Source organism: Zeus faber (genome assembly GCF_960531495.2).
Source record: "Zeus faber genome assembly, chromosome: 16".
Lineage (NCBI taxonomy): Eukaryota > Metazoa > Chordata > Actinopteri > Zeiformes > Zeidae > Zeus > Zeus faber.
In genome coordinates, this window is record NC_137202.1 from 4090978 (window position 1) to 4106954 (window position 15977).

The following is a 15977-nucleotide window of genomic DNA, read 5'->3' on the forward strand; positions in this document are numbered from 1 at the left end:
CAGCTCTAGCACACTGTATTGTATTTAAATCAATATCAAAAAGAAAGGTTACTATTAAGGGTTTGAGCAGACAAAAGTAGTCAACGGGTGGATTTTTAGTTTTCATTTAACTTTATTGTAGAGCGTGATATATTTGTTTTATCCACCTGGTTTGGAGGGGTATTGAATACAGTGAATCTAGGTTGTGGTGGTGAAAATATCAGATTCTTTAGTTACTGTAGAAATTTCTATTATAAAAACAATTTTGAAATGATCATCTTGTCATTTTTCATTGTCGACATACATTTATCCATTGTCCTTAATGTAATATGTCAAAAACTCTATATTCTCTTTGATATAAAATAGACAAAAATAGTATTTTCCACATAATTTTCATACCATTGTCGTGTTGTGTCATGATCCGAACATAAAATAAACAACGGCAATTGTCACTTTTTTTGCAAATAAAACCTCTTAGCAAAATACATTTTTCAGAGCATCGTATACTATGTTTATCACTATTCAATAATACTTTTAGAATGATTTCTGTGTAAATATTCGTAGCACAGGAAACTTGAAACTTGTTTCCAGATAAAGGAACAGTCTAGATGATTGTTGTTTTTATCAACCTGTGATCAAAGATGATAAGAAAAAACTATAGCTGAAATCACTGAATGAGAGGTATAACACCATCTATTCGAGAATAGCGTTCAATTACGAAGCAGAGCTCACATAAAACTTGACATTTCTTTGAGGCACACTTTGCTTTGCAGCACAATAAAATCCTAATCTGTAGTAGCCCTCTCTTCATGATAAAGACAGTCACGTAACAGTTTGTCAAATCATTTCCCAAAAAGTAAACAATGTGATGGTTACGCGAAAGTACTGTCACCCGTCTCTTTAACAGTTGAGGCATACATTGCATTTGCTTCTCTTCTTAATAAAATCCAAAAAACAAACAAAAAAAAGAACATATGGCTAAAAAGAAATAAATAATAAACCCAGAAAAACAAAAAAACAAAACAGAAAATATGAAGTTCTTATCCTTCGTTCAGCCAGTCAAAGTTTGGTCATTGGTATGTGCAGGCAGTTCCAGGGCCCCATCCAAAGCTCGTCCTGGTCGGGCGGCGTGGGGTCGCCGTGGGAGCCCATCGTCTCCCGGCTCTCTTTGGGATTGTCCACGCTGGTCTCCCGGTCGTTGTCGGTGCCACATGACCCTGGGATTATTTTGTCCGCCATGGCCTTGGTGATACTGGTTTTAGACCCCAAACTTTTCAGGCTAATGTTGGACCCCAAGGAGACACAGGAGGTTCGGGTGTTGAGGTTGAGCTTGACATCCACGTCGGGATAAATGCCTGTGCTGGTCCCGTTTCCCGTTTTGTTTTCCAAACCCCCGATGCTGTTGATGGGGATGTTTTCCTCGTGAGTCACGGCCAGCTTGTCCAGTTTTTTAAATTGCTTGGCCAGGCGGCATGGGGAGCCCATCTTGATGTTGTTCAGGTGAGGTGGCCGCCTGGTGCGGACTATGGTGCCGTTCTGGGTGAGGTACACGTTCCCGTTTACATTGCTGTGGCAGTTGACGTTTGCGTTGGAGAGTCGGTTCCTCTGGGGCTCTGCGCTGCCGTCTTCTCCTTTGGAGCTAGTCTCATTCTCACCATCTATCACGAGCTTGATCCGCTTCCTTTGTCCAGGCTGAGAAGAAAAGAGAAGGGTTTCGTTTGCAATACAACAGGCACTCCATAAACTGTGTCTTTATAGAAATTGAAAATAACAAAAGCAAAACACAACAGCGTGCAAAATCTGACGAGAAAAAACAAGACCAGAACATTATGCAAAGCGATGAGAATAAGACCAAACCAATCCAACCAAACATTTAGAGAAAACCTTGAAGGGGAAGATAACCTTGAAGGAGCAGATAAGAGAAACACAGTAAAATAACATTTTACACTAACAACCACCACTTATTTTGACCTTATTGAGGGGAAAGGAGGAAGAAGTCAAATTGAAACACGCTGTAGAGTGCAAACAGTATTTGCTTCACGCCCATGCACCCTTACTTCACAGCGGACTATCGATCCGTTTAGAAGGACGTGGAATTTCCCTCCGACTCTGAATCTGCATCTGATGTTTCTTCGGTGTTTCCTGACTGCTTTGATGGTCCCCTGGCTTCAGAAGCAGAACCAGAGCCGCTGCTTGAAGACTTTTCGGAGGAGATCGCATCTTCATCCACCTCTGTGATAGGAGAAAGCCCTCCATACATTTCCTCAGAGGTGGCCCCGATGCTTCTGATCTCTGTGCTATACTGGGGACCTGTGTAGGCTGTGGAGGGTCCAGGTGCCTCCGAAACTACACTGGACCTCCTAGATTCATCGCTTTGCTCACTGGCCAACCCTTTGCTACTGTCGGCAGTATCATATTCCGCTTCATCTGAGTTTGTGTCTTCCTCCTCCTCCTCCTCCTCACTCTTCTCTTCAATGGTGTCTTCAGATCCACGGCTGGATAGGGTGGACTTGATGGAGTGGCGGCTGACCCTTGTGGACTGAGAACCGGTGGAACTTTGCTCGCTGGTCTGGTCTGTTATTTGGCTGCTGTGAGAGGACCGCCCGTCCCCTGAACGACTCTCTGACTGTGACTTTTGAGTGGAACTGTCAGAAAAAGAGTCTCTGCCGCCTGTGGACAACTCGGTGTTGCTCGCGGTTCCTGCGCCCAATTCGGTCTCGCTAGCTGTGCCGGTGCCTGACTCGGCTGTGCTGGTTTCCCCACCGGACGTCTCCAATTTTCTTTCAGAAGACAGGGTTCTCTGTGATGAACCCATGGTTGAGCGAGATGCAGCGCTGCTCGCACTTCTACTGCCCCTCTCACTTTCACTATCACTTATACTTACACTGCCGGTGCCGCTGCCACTCAGGCTCTCACTGACACTGCTGCTGCTGACACTGATGCCCGAGGCGCTGATGCTCTTGCTGGCCTTAGTAGCAGATGACTTCATAGAAGAGTGAGCAGAAGACTCGCTTTCTCTTGATTCCCCAGAGGCCTCTTCCTCTTCAGAGTGTTCCTCCTCAGACTCCTTTTCTGTTGCTGAACCCTTTTCTGTACTCAACTCCTTTTCAGAGACAGTTCCAGTTGCTGACTCTGATTCCTTCTCAGTACTGGTCTCTTTCTCAGAACCGGATTCTTTTTCAGTCCCTGACTCTTTTTCAGTACCGGACTCTTGGTCACTACCCAATGACTTCTCTGACTCAGATTCTTTCTCAGAATCAGATTCTCTCCCAGACCCAGATCCCTTATCAGTGTCTTCTTTTTCTTCTTCTTCTTCTCCTTCAGACTTGGACTTGCTTTCCTCATCAGAATCCCCGGGCTCCTCCTCAGGTTCCTCCTCTGAATCCACAGTGCTTTCATTGGCGTCGTCCCAATCTAAATCCACTTTCAGATGTTCTTTGTCAACACTGCTTCTCTCTGAGGACTCCTCATCAGAATCTTTATCCTTAGCGCTTCCACTCCCACCTGCCTCTGGCTCACTCTCAGTCACACTAATTGACACTTTGGACTTCTTATCATCTTCGCTAGCCATTTGGGACATGTCCTCATCTCTCTCACTGCCTGTGGCAGAGCCACGACTCATGCTGCTCTGTGACTTTCTTCGAGACTGCAACCTGTTGCCGAGGTTAATTTTCTTCAGAACTTTGCCAAGTCGGCTTCGACTGTCGGACTTGCTGTCGATCGGTCCCAGGGCTCCAGGTCCGCCGGTCAGGCTCTCCTGGCTGTCAATACGGCGGGCGGACATCAGCTTTGCATAGTCCCTGTCCTTCTTCCCTTTGCCAAACATCTTGAACATCTTGGCTTTTTTCCATGGAGAAGAGCCAGAGGGAGGGGCATCAGATGGCTTTCCTCCTGCCTTGCTGGCCGCCAGTAGTTTGCTGAGTTTGATGACAGACCTCAGCTTTTTGGCCGCCTTTGAAGGCTCACCCTCCTGCGGTGGCTCAGCCTGTTCGATTTCGTCCTCCGGTGGCAAGTCTCTAAAGCCCACCCTCTTAACCGGACCTCTACCCCGCATGCCGCCATGACCCCGGCCTCGGCCCTATGACAATCACATTTAATTCAGCAACATCATTAGTAATAGCACAGCTACAATATGGGCATTGGAATTGTTATCGGAATTATATGATGGGCTTTACACATGAGAAATTGATACTTAATGAACAAGGTCATTATTGTGTTGATGATTGGATGCAGTACCTCAGGTCCATGGGGGCTGTAGTAATAACCATCGTCCTCCATAATTACCTCTCCATAATCATCATACATGGGAGTGATTAACTTCCTACGGCTTCCATACTGTGGAATATCATAGCTGCAAGAGACAAAAGACAATAAAATCCTTTAAAATAGGCTCCATCATCTACTACATTATTCTCAATTATTGTATACACCACACATTGAGTTTTTTCAGGATAACAATAGTACAATTTAAAAAATCTATCTCCCGGATGTGAGAAAATACCTTATTCCAATCATTTAAGTGGAAGCCAATATATATATATATATATATATATATATATATACAAATACAGTATATTATGTATGCTGATTTCTGTATGGATTGTAGTACCCTCATATAGAGAAAGAGAGAGAGATCTATAGAGCTAAAAATATAACAAAACACTTTGTAGCATTGAGATTGTACTGTAGAAAATCACAGTATAAATGAATGATGCATACACACTACCCTCTTTCAAAATTACAATTGTAGGGCACGGTAGCCATTCAGCAACCATTATAGTTATCTGTTCGCTTAGAGATACCATTATTGAGGTGCTGCATGAATTTGCATTATGTTAAGATCTAGATTTGTCCTGAGAAATCAAACACGTGTTGGTCCTCATCTATTTCACCACAATATCAGACGCAAATGTCAATACTTTACTTATTGCACATTTAATCAAAGAGAAGCCTTAAATGGGAAATGGGCTAATGGCAATTTGCCCTGCTGACACCTTGCAGATATATAAGGCTGGCTTGAAGGATCACAAAAGCCTGCAATCGCTGGATTAAGATCTTAGCTGCTATTAAATCGTGTGCTGCTCCTTTAGCAGAAACAGATCAAAGGTGGTTTGGGTTTAAAGTGACGCTGGGCAGCAGAATCAGCTCTCGGGTCGGGCCGTCAGGCAAACATGATCAGATTCCCTTATAATTACAGTCGGTTTCCGAAAAGGAGCGGTGTAATGTTGACACATATTGAATATCAGTTTTGATCATTTGAATCAGCGAGGGTGATGAGAAGGTTACTTGCTAAGTAAGTGATGGGATAATTAACGCACCTAATTTCAGCCGCGCCACTTTTTTGTGTTAGTCAATTGTTCTCTCAGTGGTTTTGCCTCTAGGGCCCATAGATTGTTCCTCATTATAATAAATGTGCAGCATAATTCTCCAGATTGAGGTAGTCACCTGCCACAGTGTGGTAGTGTTTAATGAATAACCACTTCTCAGCAGCTGTTGTGGCTTTGTCTTCCAACTCTCTCAGCTTTGGAACATAGGGGGACAAGATGTAGCACACAAGCCAAAACGGCATCTATCCATTAAATCGGAGGGAAAACACCGGTGAAGTATCTGATTTAATTTAATTGGAAGTGAGAGGGTAAACATTTGGGGGTTGTACGCACCGCTCTACTTACACAGCACATCATGCCTCCACAACATGCATCAACTCATTCTGAACTTCCCTCAAATGTACATCCCACGTCCATCAAAGGAGTCAAGGACCTCGATATTTGGAGGCGAAAAGTTAGTGCATTAAATGTTTAGATATTAGCTCGATCCTGCATAGAGTACAGTAAGCTAGGAGACGGGAAAGTCAACGGGAAGCTGCGCACTAACCCTTGGTCATAGTTGTAGTAGTCCTGGGCGTAGTAGTCTTGGCCAATTTCTGAGTCTGTTGCAAGTCCCTGGATTTATAGAAAATAGAGAAATGGATGACACTCCTCAGCAAAAACAAAAAGTCGAGAAAAGCACCCGGCCTGGTGCAAGTCCACTAGACAATATAATGACTAGATAACATCCCTGTGAATGAAGAAGAATAGCAGTGTAGTTTCTACCTCAGGTCTAAGGAGAGACGGCCTCAGCAGTTGCTGTTGCTGCAAGAAGGTTAGTGCAGGAGAAGGAGGGAAAGAAGATGGAGGGAAGGAAGGAGAGAATGCAACGTTTCTAATGAGTTGTTTGTCAAGGCCACATATCAAAGATAGGATGAGGAGCTAGAACGTTGACGGATGGATTCAAAGCAAGCCAACGTGAGGCAGAAGAAGGGATGAGTTGACCTGAGGAAATGTAGAACATTCAAAACTATAAATGGAAGTCTACCACAGAGGGATAGAAGCAGGAGAAGGTAGCAAAGTGATTCATTTTTGGGTTTATCTACAAAGACCACATTCCGAGTTTGAGTTGCTATCAAGCAGCAACCTCATTCTTATTGCCGCTTAGTCGCAGAAAAAGCTTTTTTTTCCATACATGTGAAATTCCCCAAAATGAGAAAAAAAACCCATCCAGCTGTGTATCTATCTTTTGACAGCAAGACAGATTAAAAATAATTCAACATTCAAGTCAAATCTGAGCTCTACTGTGGGTGATGGAGGTACTTCCTCAGAGATCCGATCTAAATCCCATTCTGTGTTTTCATCAAGTGGACGACAGATAAAAGCCTCTGGGCCGCACTTAAACTCACACAGTCTCAGCAAACACAATGGAAAAACGACCCCCAAAAAAACAGGACAAACAAAAGCATCATCAGAAAATTGCTTACCTGTCTGCCGTAGCCCCTTCTGCTGTGTGCCAGAGGAAAACAAAGAATAAAGCAAACGATGAATATGGATTGACAGCAACATTTCACCTGTTTTCTTTCTGATAAATGAGATGTAGAAATAGTGCTGACAGCTGAGGATATTTCACTCTTACTTACTGTCCATCTATTGTTTTTTTTTTGTTTTTTTCATGTGTGTCATTGGCTTAGCATTTATTTTCCATTTTGCAAAGGAGAAAAATAACGCATATGAGCTTAACCTTATCAGGTTCACCTTGTTCTTTTTCTGTTTGAATCTCAATGGAAAGATTTCCCGAAGGTTGAATGGAAACATCAAATTGACTGGAAAGATGAGATCAAATCAGTTTTGAAGACCAAGGTTATTTCAAGGTTATTATAAGCATACAAATTATATATCTGCAGCCTTTTCCAATCATCGTATCTGCTAGAGTAGAGACTGATAATTCAAGTTTTGCGGAAGGCTCTTCTTCCTTCTATGGTATTGATTTCAGAATTTTCATTCCCAGAAACTGGGATTTTACTTGGAGTTCATTCAAAGGCCAAACTTTTAAACTCATGGAGTCTGTGTGAGTAACAGGGAGTTTGCTCCGAAGCCCAGGATTTGCTGTGCAAAATGGGACAGCATTCTAAAAAGGGGCAATTTTTTACCTTAACCTAATATTTAAGAGGATTTCCATAAGCCTAAATAATCCACCAACTTTTTGATTCAAATCCAATTTTGAAGAGATAAATCCTTGAACACTTGTCAATGTCACCCGCTAAAGTTGTGCAGGAGGTCTGCGAACTTCATGGCTAAAATACTAAGAGAATGAATGACTTAGAGAATTATTTAACAATTGCATGGTGTAGTTCAAGACTAATAATCAAGAGAAATAATTCAAGAGAAATACTAATTGAAATAAATTTGCTGAGGAATCACTGTGATCCTTCAAGATCTCAATTGACGACAACAATTTTTTTCCCTTTTTTATTAAAGGCATTTTTCTTGGCTTTTTTATTGTTGCTATTTTATTGCCTTTGAATGTAATTCCCAATGTAAAGCACTTGGAGTTAGATTCTGTGTATGAAGGCTGCTATACAAATACAGGTTGTTATTATGGTTATGATTATTTATTATATTTAAATTTTGATTATCATTATTCTTATTATTATTAATAATAATAATAATAATAATAATAATAATAATAATAATAGGTACAATTACTACAACAAGTCGATACACTTGTTGTGTGTTATTACTTGATCCTAAAAATTTGAACGTGTCAGTCCACCTGTAGTCCACAGAGTCTTGCCTCACGGTGTCTTTGTGGAAGGAAATCACTCCGTGTGGAAGTTTGTAAACGGTATGAAATTTCACAGTACGGTACGGTATCCACCAAAATACTGCAGCATACGGTGTTAATGTTTGTTTTATTTCCCTGAAGTGCCACATTTCGCCATGTTTTTGGACACTTGCTCCCATGCACAGCAAGTAAAGTAAAGCACCGTGTCGTAAAATATTGGCGTAAAGCATTTCTGCACTCAAACAAAGACGATGGAACGTAGCGCTTGGGGAACACAGGGTTATATCAGAATACAAAAGTCCAAAGAGATCAAATATCAACCGAACAGCCACGCAGACGTCAACTAGGACAGTACATAAACACACACACACACACACACACACACACACACATACCAACGAGCCTAGGTTGTAACCTCTTACCACTACAGAGCGATGGACTCTATACCACGCACCCCACACGAGGCGAATGAACGTTCAGAACCACAACCTGCATATTAATAGTACATTGGATGATGACGTCAGAAAGCATCTTATTCTAAAATGTGTCTTGTTCCATTAGTTTTTCGAACGTTGGCGTATCGGTGATGCACGACTGTTTGGCTACTTTGGGTCAAATCTTGTCGGTTTTTCACTAATTTCTGCTCTGTATATGCATTGATTTGGTCTTGTGGGCTGGACCCCGAAAAAAGATAATAATAATAATAATAATAATAATAATAATTTATGTATCTATTTATTTATATATTTCCAAATTAGAATTGATTGCTGTCAATCTTTTTACACTGTAAAAAATCTACGGGTCCAATACTTGACTAGGATTGGGAAAAAACCCAGTGCATTGAGTGCATTGACTGAGTGATGTCTAAGTCAATACACTGTCAAGTTGAAGATGAGGCCGAGTCCTTTAAAATGCAGATTCAAACTTGTGCTCTACAGCACAGTATGATGGTTTCCTGGCTCAGGACGGAATGCTGTGCTTGCCGGCATCCGACTGTAACCCTCCCCGTCCAAAAGAGTAATGAGGACTCCCCCGCTAGGGAAAATATGGCAAAGCAATGATGTGAGCCTCCTCTACGAAGCGGTAATCGCTTATTACGGGACCATGGCGGTGTTTGGCGGACCAGTGGGTGGGTGGTGCAGTGTCTAATTGATGACCTGTTGCCCCTGCTGCTGGGCCACTGGAAAAACCAAGACAAATGACCCGACGGATGGCTGCTTACACCGGAAGGGAAGGGAGAAAGAAATATAGAGAAAGAAAAACCCTGCTTTATAGTTGCCGCAGCCATAGTGTCGTTTAGTGCGTGCTTCATGAATGATGCATCGCGGCGCTCACTACAGCGCCACGCGGCGATATTGCGTGAGGGTGTGCACCTCCCAATTTTTGGAATTCCGCCCCGTGGGCTTCAGGTCATTCAAGATAGACATGTCCGAAGGGAGGTTGTGCGCAGAGGTCCGCAGGTTCAATCTGTACAACGCATCCATACGTGAACACAAAAATAACCTGATTTCATTGAATTCATGGAAGGAGAGTGGGGAGAGACAGAGACAGAGAGGAGCCATCTCTGTCCAAAGATTTGGACTATTTTAATACCTCGGCACTTTGTAATATTTTTACAGACAATTTGCACAAACTCACAACTATAAATAAAAAACCTGCGACTGACTACAATAAATATAAATGCATTTAAAACTTTCTATTTGAATTACTGCTCTTTCTAGTTATTTAGATCCTTCCCTCAGGACTTTTTTGTGATGTTTACAGCAGTTCCTTTTGTTTTCCTGCTGGTTTGTGCACAGCGCTTCCTGTCGTTCAGGAGGATATCGCCCCGGCATCTATATGGCAATGCGCAACGATTTATGCTCGTGTTCTCTGGTAGTGCGTGCACCATGAGCCACATGGCTCGCTTGCAGTGACTATAACAGAGCCTTTAGACTCAGGGGAGTCAGAGTGAATGAGGATGAGAGGGTCATCACTCATATGCTGCTTAATCCAGACTTCTCCAGAGAGGGCAGGCGGGGCCTCAGAGCTCTGCGACTGAGTCGCTTAGGTCCAAAGTGCAGCCCGTTCCGAACAGGTATGTTTTGAGCGGGCACTGCACTCGTGGATATAAACCATATTTTCCATTTAGTTTAAATCCACATTTAAACTAAATGTATATAAAAATAAATACAGAAAAAAACAGAACGTAAAAAATAAAGATATTTACTTTGAAACGGAGTAAAGGTCAAAAGTCTGAAAGTCGGAAGTACACTGAATATACTTTAGTAAGAACAGATACTTGAATCATGTACTTTAGTACTGTGGTGGACCAAGGGGCGTGGTTAAGCCGCGGCTGCAGACAGAAGCATGGCTTCCTTACCCGCGGCTGAGCCCGCTGCACGGGCGCTGATTAGTCCGACCCAGGGCAGGGAGCTCTCTTAATGTTTGACCGTCTTGCAGAGGGATCAGTGCACGGACTCACCAGCCGACCAGGAGCCAGAGTGGAAATGTCAGTCCTCCTGCGCCCAAACTCATTATTGATCTTTATTTAACCTTTTTGTTTAATGTTGGAAATAAAAACTCTCACTATGTCGGCAGCCCACGGCCAGAAAGACACTGTCTCCTTCCCTAAACCCCTACCAGTGGGCAGAGACACTCACAAGTACTTTGGTACTTACCACCACAGTATACGTATGCTACCAACTAAAAGAAATGAGAGACAATTTACAACTGGTACAAATGGTATCACCACCCCCCCCACATCAATCAATGAGCTGCATCTATTAAAGCTGTGTGCTGCTGTCGGGGTGGAGAGGAGAAGAATGTGAGCTCCTCGCTGCTCGGCAGAAGGGATTACCTCACGTAGTGAACATGGAATACAGAATTAGCAGCCCTTCGATCCTCCCATCAAATTTCAGAAAATTCTTGGACTCCAAACATTAGCATGAGCGTGCAGTTAGTATGTACAAAAAAAATTGTGGTAATGGAGGTCTAAAGGTGTGTAAAATGTATTTCAGAACCCACCACAAGGATACCAAAAAGGTGTTTTGTTATATTGGTGCAACAATCGTTAATTTGAATCAACTTTAACCACAGAGGGACATCTCAATCACATCTTCAAAGACTTTTTTATTCTCATTTACGTCCTGAGTATTTGATTTTAGCATCGCTCTTTCATGGAACTTCGAAGGGATAAGGTTAAGGAGGAGGATGAAGAGATAGTGGGAGGAAGAAAGGAAGAGGGAGGGTTGGTTAGACAAATTGGGCACAGCGGAAGGTTGGAGGAGGGAAGGGAGAAGGAGAAGAGATGGAGAGAGAAAGAAAAAGAGAGAAAACGAGAGAGAGCAGGAAACGGCAGCTGACAGTCCCACAGGCAGTTCTCTAATTAGTATCCTCCAGCGTTCAGGCCGATATCGCAGCCAGTGCTTCACAACAGAGCGGGGATCGGCTCCGACATGCGAGGAGCCCGTTTCCACCCTCAGCGGTCACACGAATCGCAACACCAACAACAGCCAACCAGCATAGCTATGGCCGAGGCCTAATTCAGCGTGAAGGACCTTTTGACCCATGATTCCAGCCTTCACTGTACACATACATAAGAGATTTCACTGGCTCTTCTTTTGATAAAAGGGTAATTTCATTCAATGTCTGCAAAAAGTCTCGCTTGTAAGCTAAGGTGTCAGCTGTAGCTGGAGAGCCAGGTGTGACTTGTTCACAGACACAGCTGCAAGAAGTAAGCATAATCAACAGAGGTTATTTAAACCCCGTTTGACATGGTTTGCTCTCTGTTGCAGTGAAGCTGGGTCTGAGCGCACTCTTCCCAGAGCCCGGAGGACTGGGGCCTGGAAGCCTGGCATTTCAGTTTTTTGTGAGAACAATTTGTGTTAAATAAAATATCTCTGTGGGGAGCTTCAACATCTGCCTCTGTTCCTTACATCTAAACCCCGAGAGGTGGCAGGAGAACCGTCACACTAACATTCAGCTGTACTTACTGTAGGTACGAGCCAGATTCCAATACAGGAGAAGGTAAAACCCAGCTTGTTCATGGGACTAAAATCACCCCAAAATAACTGGAATAAACTCCCAATGCCATCAAGACTAGAAGGGCAATTGACTAGCGAGTAGGTATTTCTGTAACATGACGCATGGGCATATGTGTGGAGTTTACAATTGCGATGTCACAGATGCTAACACAAGGGCTGCAGAGACCCTTTCCAAACAGCAAAACATGGCCATACTCTGGTTGTTTTTATTAGATAATTGTGACTGATTTGTAGCTACAGACAGACCTGCAACCTTGACGCTTTGCTGTTGAAAGCCATAGAGCTAGCTCTCGCAATACATGTTGGGACATGTAATCAATATGGAAGAATAGTAGTCAGTATCTGTCATTAGGAATGGTGCCGAATTGGTTATCATTTGAAAAAATGAAACAGGCCATCAGCACTGACTGATTGGACATTCTCTTAACAATTATTAACTATTAATAGGCCTTTTAATAAGTGATTTTTGTTAAATTCTGAGGTAAAATCGAATCATTTTTTATCATCGTGGGACAAACTCATAGAGAACGGAAGGAGTTCAAACTATGCTGGTACCATAAAACCAAACTGTTTGGGGGGAAAAAATGACACACGCCTCTTATTATGTATTTATGCAAGCAAATCATACAGCAGTGTCACGGCTCAGCACATATCTTTACAGGTAGCACTAGGATCAAGTAAAAAGGTAGAGTAATCCACTCTTCAACTCCTATAAATTTCAAAACATTAAAGCATATAGAAAACAAAAAAAAATGTTGACCAGGTAAAAAGATTTGAGTCCAGAAACAAACAAAGAAACAAACAGGTTAATCAACAAATGAATGTAGTTGTAGAAAACAAAGAGAAGAACACAAACACGGTGGTAAAGAGAGAAAGGGAGTAAGTCAAAACGCGGTGGACTGAGAAGGGAAGTGCTCGCCAAGTTCCTGGACCACGGAGTTCGGGTTGCTCAGGGTCAACTGGCTCGACTGCTCATGCTCCTCAGCCGTGGTGACTCTGCTCCTTTCGTCTTCGCCAGAGTGCTCACTCGCTTTCGAAGTCACTTGGCCGACAACGCTGGAGTTGGAAGGGTTTGTCGTGTTCTGTTCTTCGTCCTGTGGATTAGAGACTGGCGGAATGGTGGTGGCACTCTCCCAGTCCTCCGTCGCTTGTGTCTTTATGTTGAACTTGGGCACCTTGCAACTTTTGTCCACTTGGCTATACAGGTTGGCAACGGACCTTTCGATGTCGGCGAGATTCTGGAGGTTCTTCAGGATCCCCTTGAGCTCCTTCTTCTTCTCGCTTCCCTCGCTGGGTAGCGGAGGTAGGGGAGGGCGGTGAGCCCGGGCAGAGACAGGGCGGAGGGAGGACACAGGCGGCAAGGACGTCGGGACGAACTGGACCATGGCGGGCCGGGCACTATCCAAGCCAGGGGAGCACGGGGGAGGCAGTGGAGGGGGAATTGGGAGAGCTGCTTGCCTGTTGATAGGCAGAGGGGTGGACTGGAGGGAGTGTTTGGGCTCACCACCAAGGTAGGGGGGGGAGGGTGGAGAAGAGGGGTGGGGGGGCAGAGGTGGTGGAGGTGGGCATGGCTGCTGGGGAGGAGGAGGAGGAGGAGGAGGTGGAAGAGGAGGAGGAGGAGGAGGGGGAGGAGGAGGAGGAGGAGGAGGAGGATTCTCAGGTGGGTCCGGTATGATCTCCACAGTGATCTCACAGGGCTCCACGGTCATGTAGTTGGAGATGCTGGAGCTGAACTTCTTCAGGATGGGCGGCGTGGGCCTCTGGGAGGCCAGGGGCCAGGAGTCCTCTCCCTGAGTTATGATAATCCTGGGGGGGATGTCTCTGCCGACTGACATGGGGCTGTAGGGACAATCCAAGATGGAGAGCAGAGTCTCGGAGCTGATCTCCAGCATGTCAATGCTCTCTCGGTCCCTGAGGAGGACGGGCGAACACGACCCTCTGGAATCCCTGCGCTGCTTTGGGGTTCTGTCCTGCCGTGCCTGCTCTTCAAACTGTCTGGCCTGCTCGCGGACCGACAACTTGTTCTCCATGCTGCGGTCGTTCAGCGTGTCAAAACCATCTAGGCTCTCCCGACCCCTCATGCCACCCTGGAGCAGCATAAACTCCCATTCAGCTGGGTCCATGAGGTCCTGTCTCCTCAAAGCCTCATAGCCTTGAAGGCCTCCTCGGATGCGCGATGGCATGGACCAGATGCAACCCGGCCCTGCTGAGTGCGACGGAGACAGGGGGAACCGCCTTTGGAAGGGCCCCAGCCCCCTCACGGAGGCATCAGGAGTGCTGACGGCGCCGTTATCATCATAGACAGGGTTGTGAGTGGTGAGGGGGCGGCAGTCAGAAAGGAAGGTCACGTTACTTTCAGACTTGGGTAAGTTGACATGCAGGGCTCCATTGCCACGGGCTGCCATGGCGCGACAGGCAAAGGTGCTAAGAATCCTCTGGCGGTCGGCATCTTCAATGACAGACTTTTTAGCCCTGCCCCAACAAAGGAGGAGGAGGAGGAGGTGAAAAGAAAAAAATACTTTAAACATATAAGAGTATGAAGTGAAGGAAAGTAAAGAGTTTGCGAAGTGGATCATTTACACCAGGTGGGAAGGGCAGAGGCTAAAGCAACTAGGCTAAAATAAGCTATTATCTAGCATGGTTTTCACTATATGCCCTGATTTTATTTAACTCAGGCAAACAAAGTAAAGCAGTGCGATTGGACAGATCAGGTTCTACATTGTAAATTGTGTCCTGCTACCCTGCAGAGAAGCACTTTGGTTACTCCAACGGTGCCCAGTACACACACTGACCATGTAAAACCATTACTGTCTAAGTGTAATGGAATCATCCTTTCTTTTTGGAACTTCACTTGAAATGCCACTCAGTCAATCACATACATACTACTTTACCATTTTAGCTTATTACAGTTGATACAAGAACTACATCCTTAAGACTGTCCAACAAGTCCAACCATCAAGGAGCCAGTAACATAATACTATTTCCCTAACAAATATTACTTTTTCAAGCTCGGAACATAGCCAAGTAAATGGATTAGAAATATTGACAGATAGATAATCCATTGTCCATAATCCATAAATACTGTAAAATATGACAAAATCCACAAAACCAAGGGAATTCTGAAGCCACAAAAGTAATAGTATCAGCCAAAAAAAAAAGTCTCACTGCATTTTACTTGACCCCCTGACCATTTCCCTGAGGATAGGTCACCTTTTTAGGATTGTTAATTTTGTCTCTACCTTCATTTCTTTGGACAAGTCAACGATATAGACAGAAAACTTACTTACAATTACTCCCAGTAACTTAATTTGCCATATTTTCCACATATTTTGTCATGGTGTTTCCGCCTTTTCTAATTTGAATTAACAAATTCTAAATTCAGTGTTTGGCAAATTAAAACCATATGGACAGAAACCAACCATAATATGATACGGCATAACACATATTTTGGTCAAAGCTGCTTAATTTATATTTGTGAATTGCAATTAGGATGGCATTTAAAGCAGCATTGCTTTCATAAATACGAAATTTAGCAAATATAAACTTTAGCTAAATTTAGTGACAAAAAAAAGTGTTAGCATAATTGTCTGAGGGACCAGGAGATCATTATAAGGAAGGTTTATCACCCTATTGCTCGAAGTTTCCCCCCAAAAAAATAAAAAATAAAGACATCCAAAATCTCAAAATGGTCGGGGGGAGGTAATGCAAAATGAGTGTTCTGACTAGTAAATGATCAAAAGCTCAATTTGACACCGGTCCTGTCCTTCAACCGTATCTAAACACAGCTGGATCAGCAGGGAGCAAGGAGCATCTGTGCCATTTCTATTCATCAACGCTCTATAGTCCAGTGCTGAAGGGAGAATCCTAAACATGGAGCTC

General features: G+C 43.8%; 1 protein-coding gene across 1 annotated transcript in view; it reads right to left on the minus strand.

Annotated features, from left to right (window-relative positions):
* Nucleotides 1-1038: 1038 nt before the first annotated feature.
* Nucleotides 1039-15977, minus strand: part of LOC307242687 (protocadherin-15-like) — a gene marked incomplete at both ends in the record, with an annotated part of 287981 nt that continues 273042 nt past the window's right edge. The window contains 5 exon segments of the mRNA XM_080017227.1: nucleotides 1039-1671; nucleotides 4216-4330; nucleotides 5854-5921; nucleotides 6072-6110; nucleotides 6773-6791. Of these exon segments, the coding sequence (XP_079873353.1) occupies nucleotides 1039-1671; nucleotides 4216-4330; nucleotides 5854-5921; nucleotides 6072-6110; nucleotides 6773-6791 (874 nt within the window).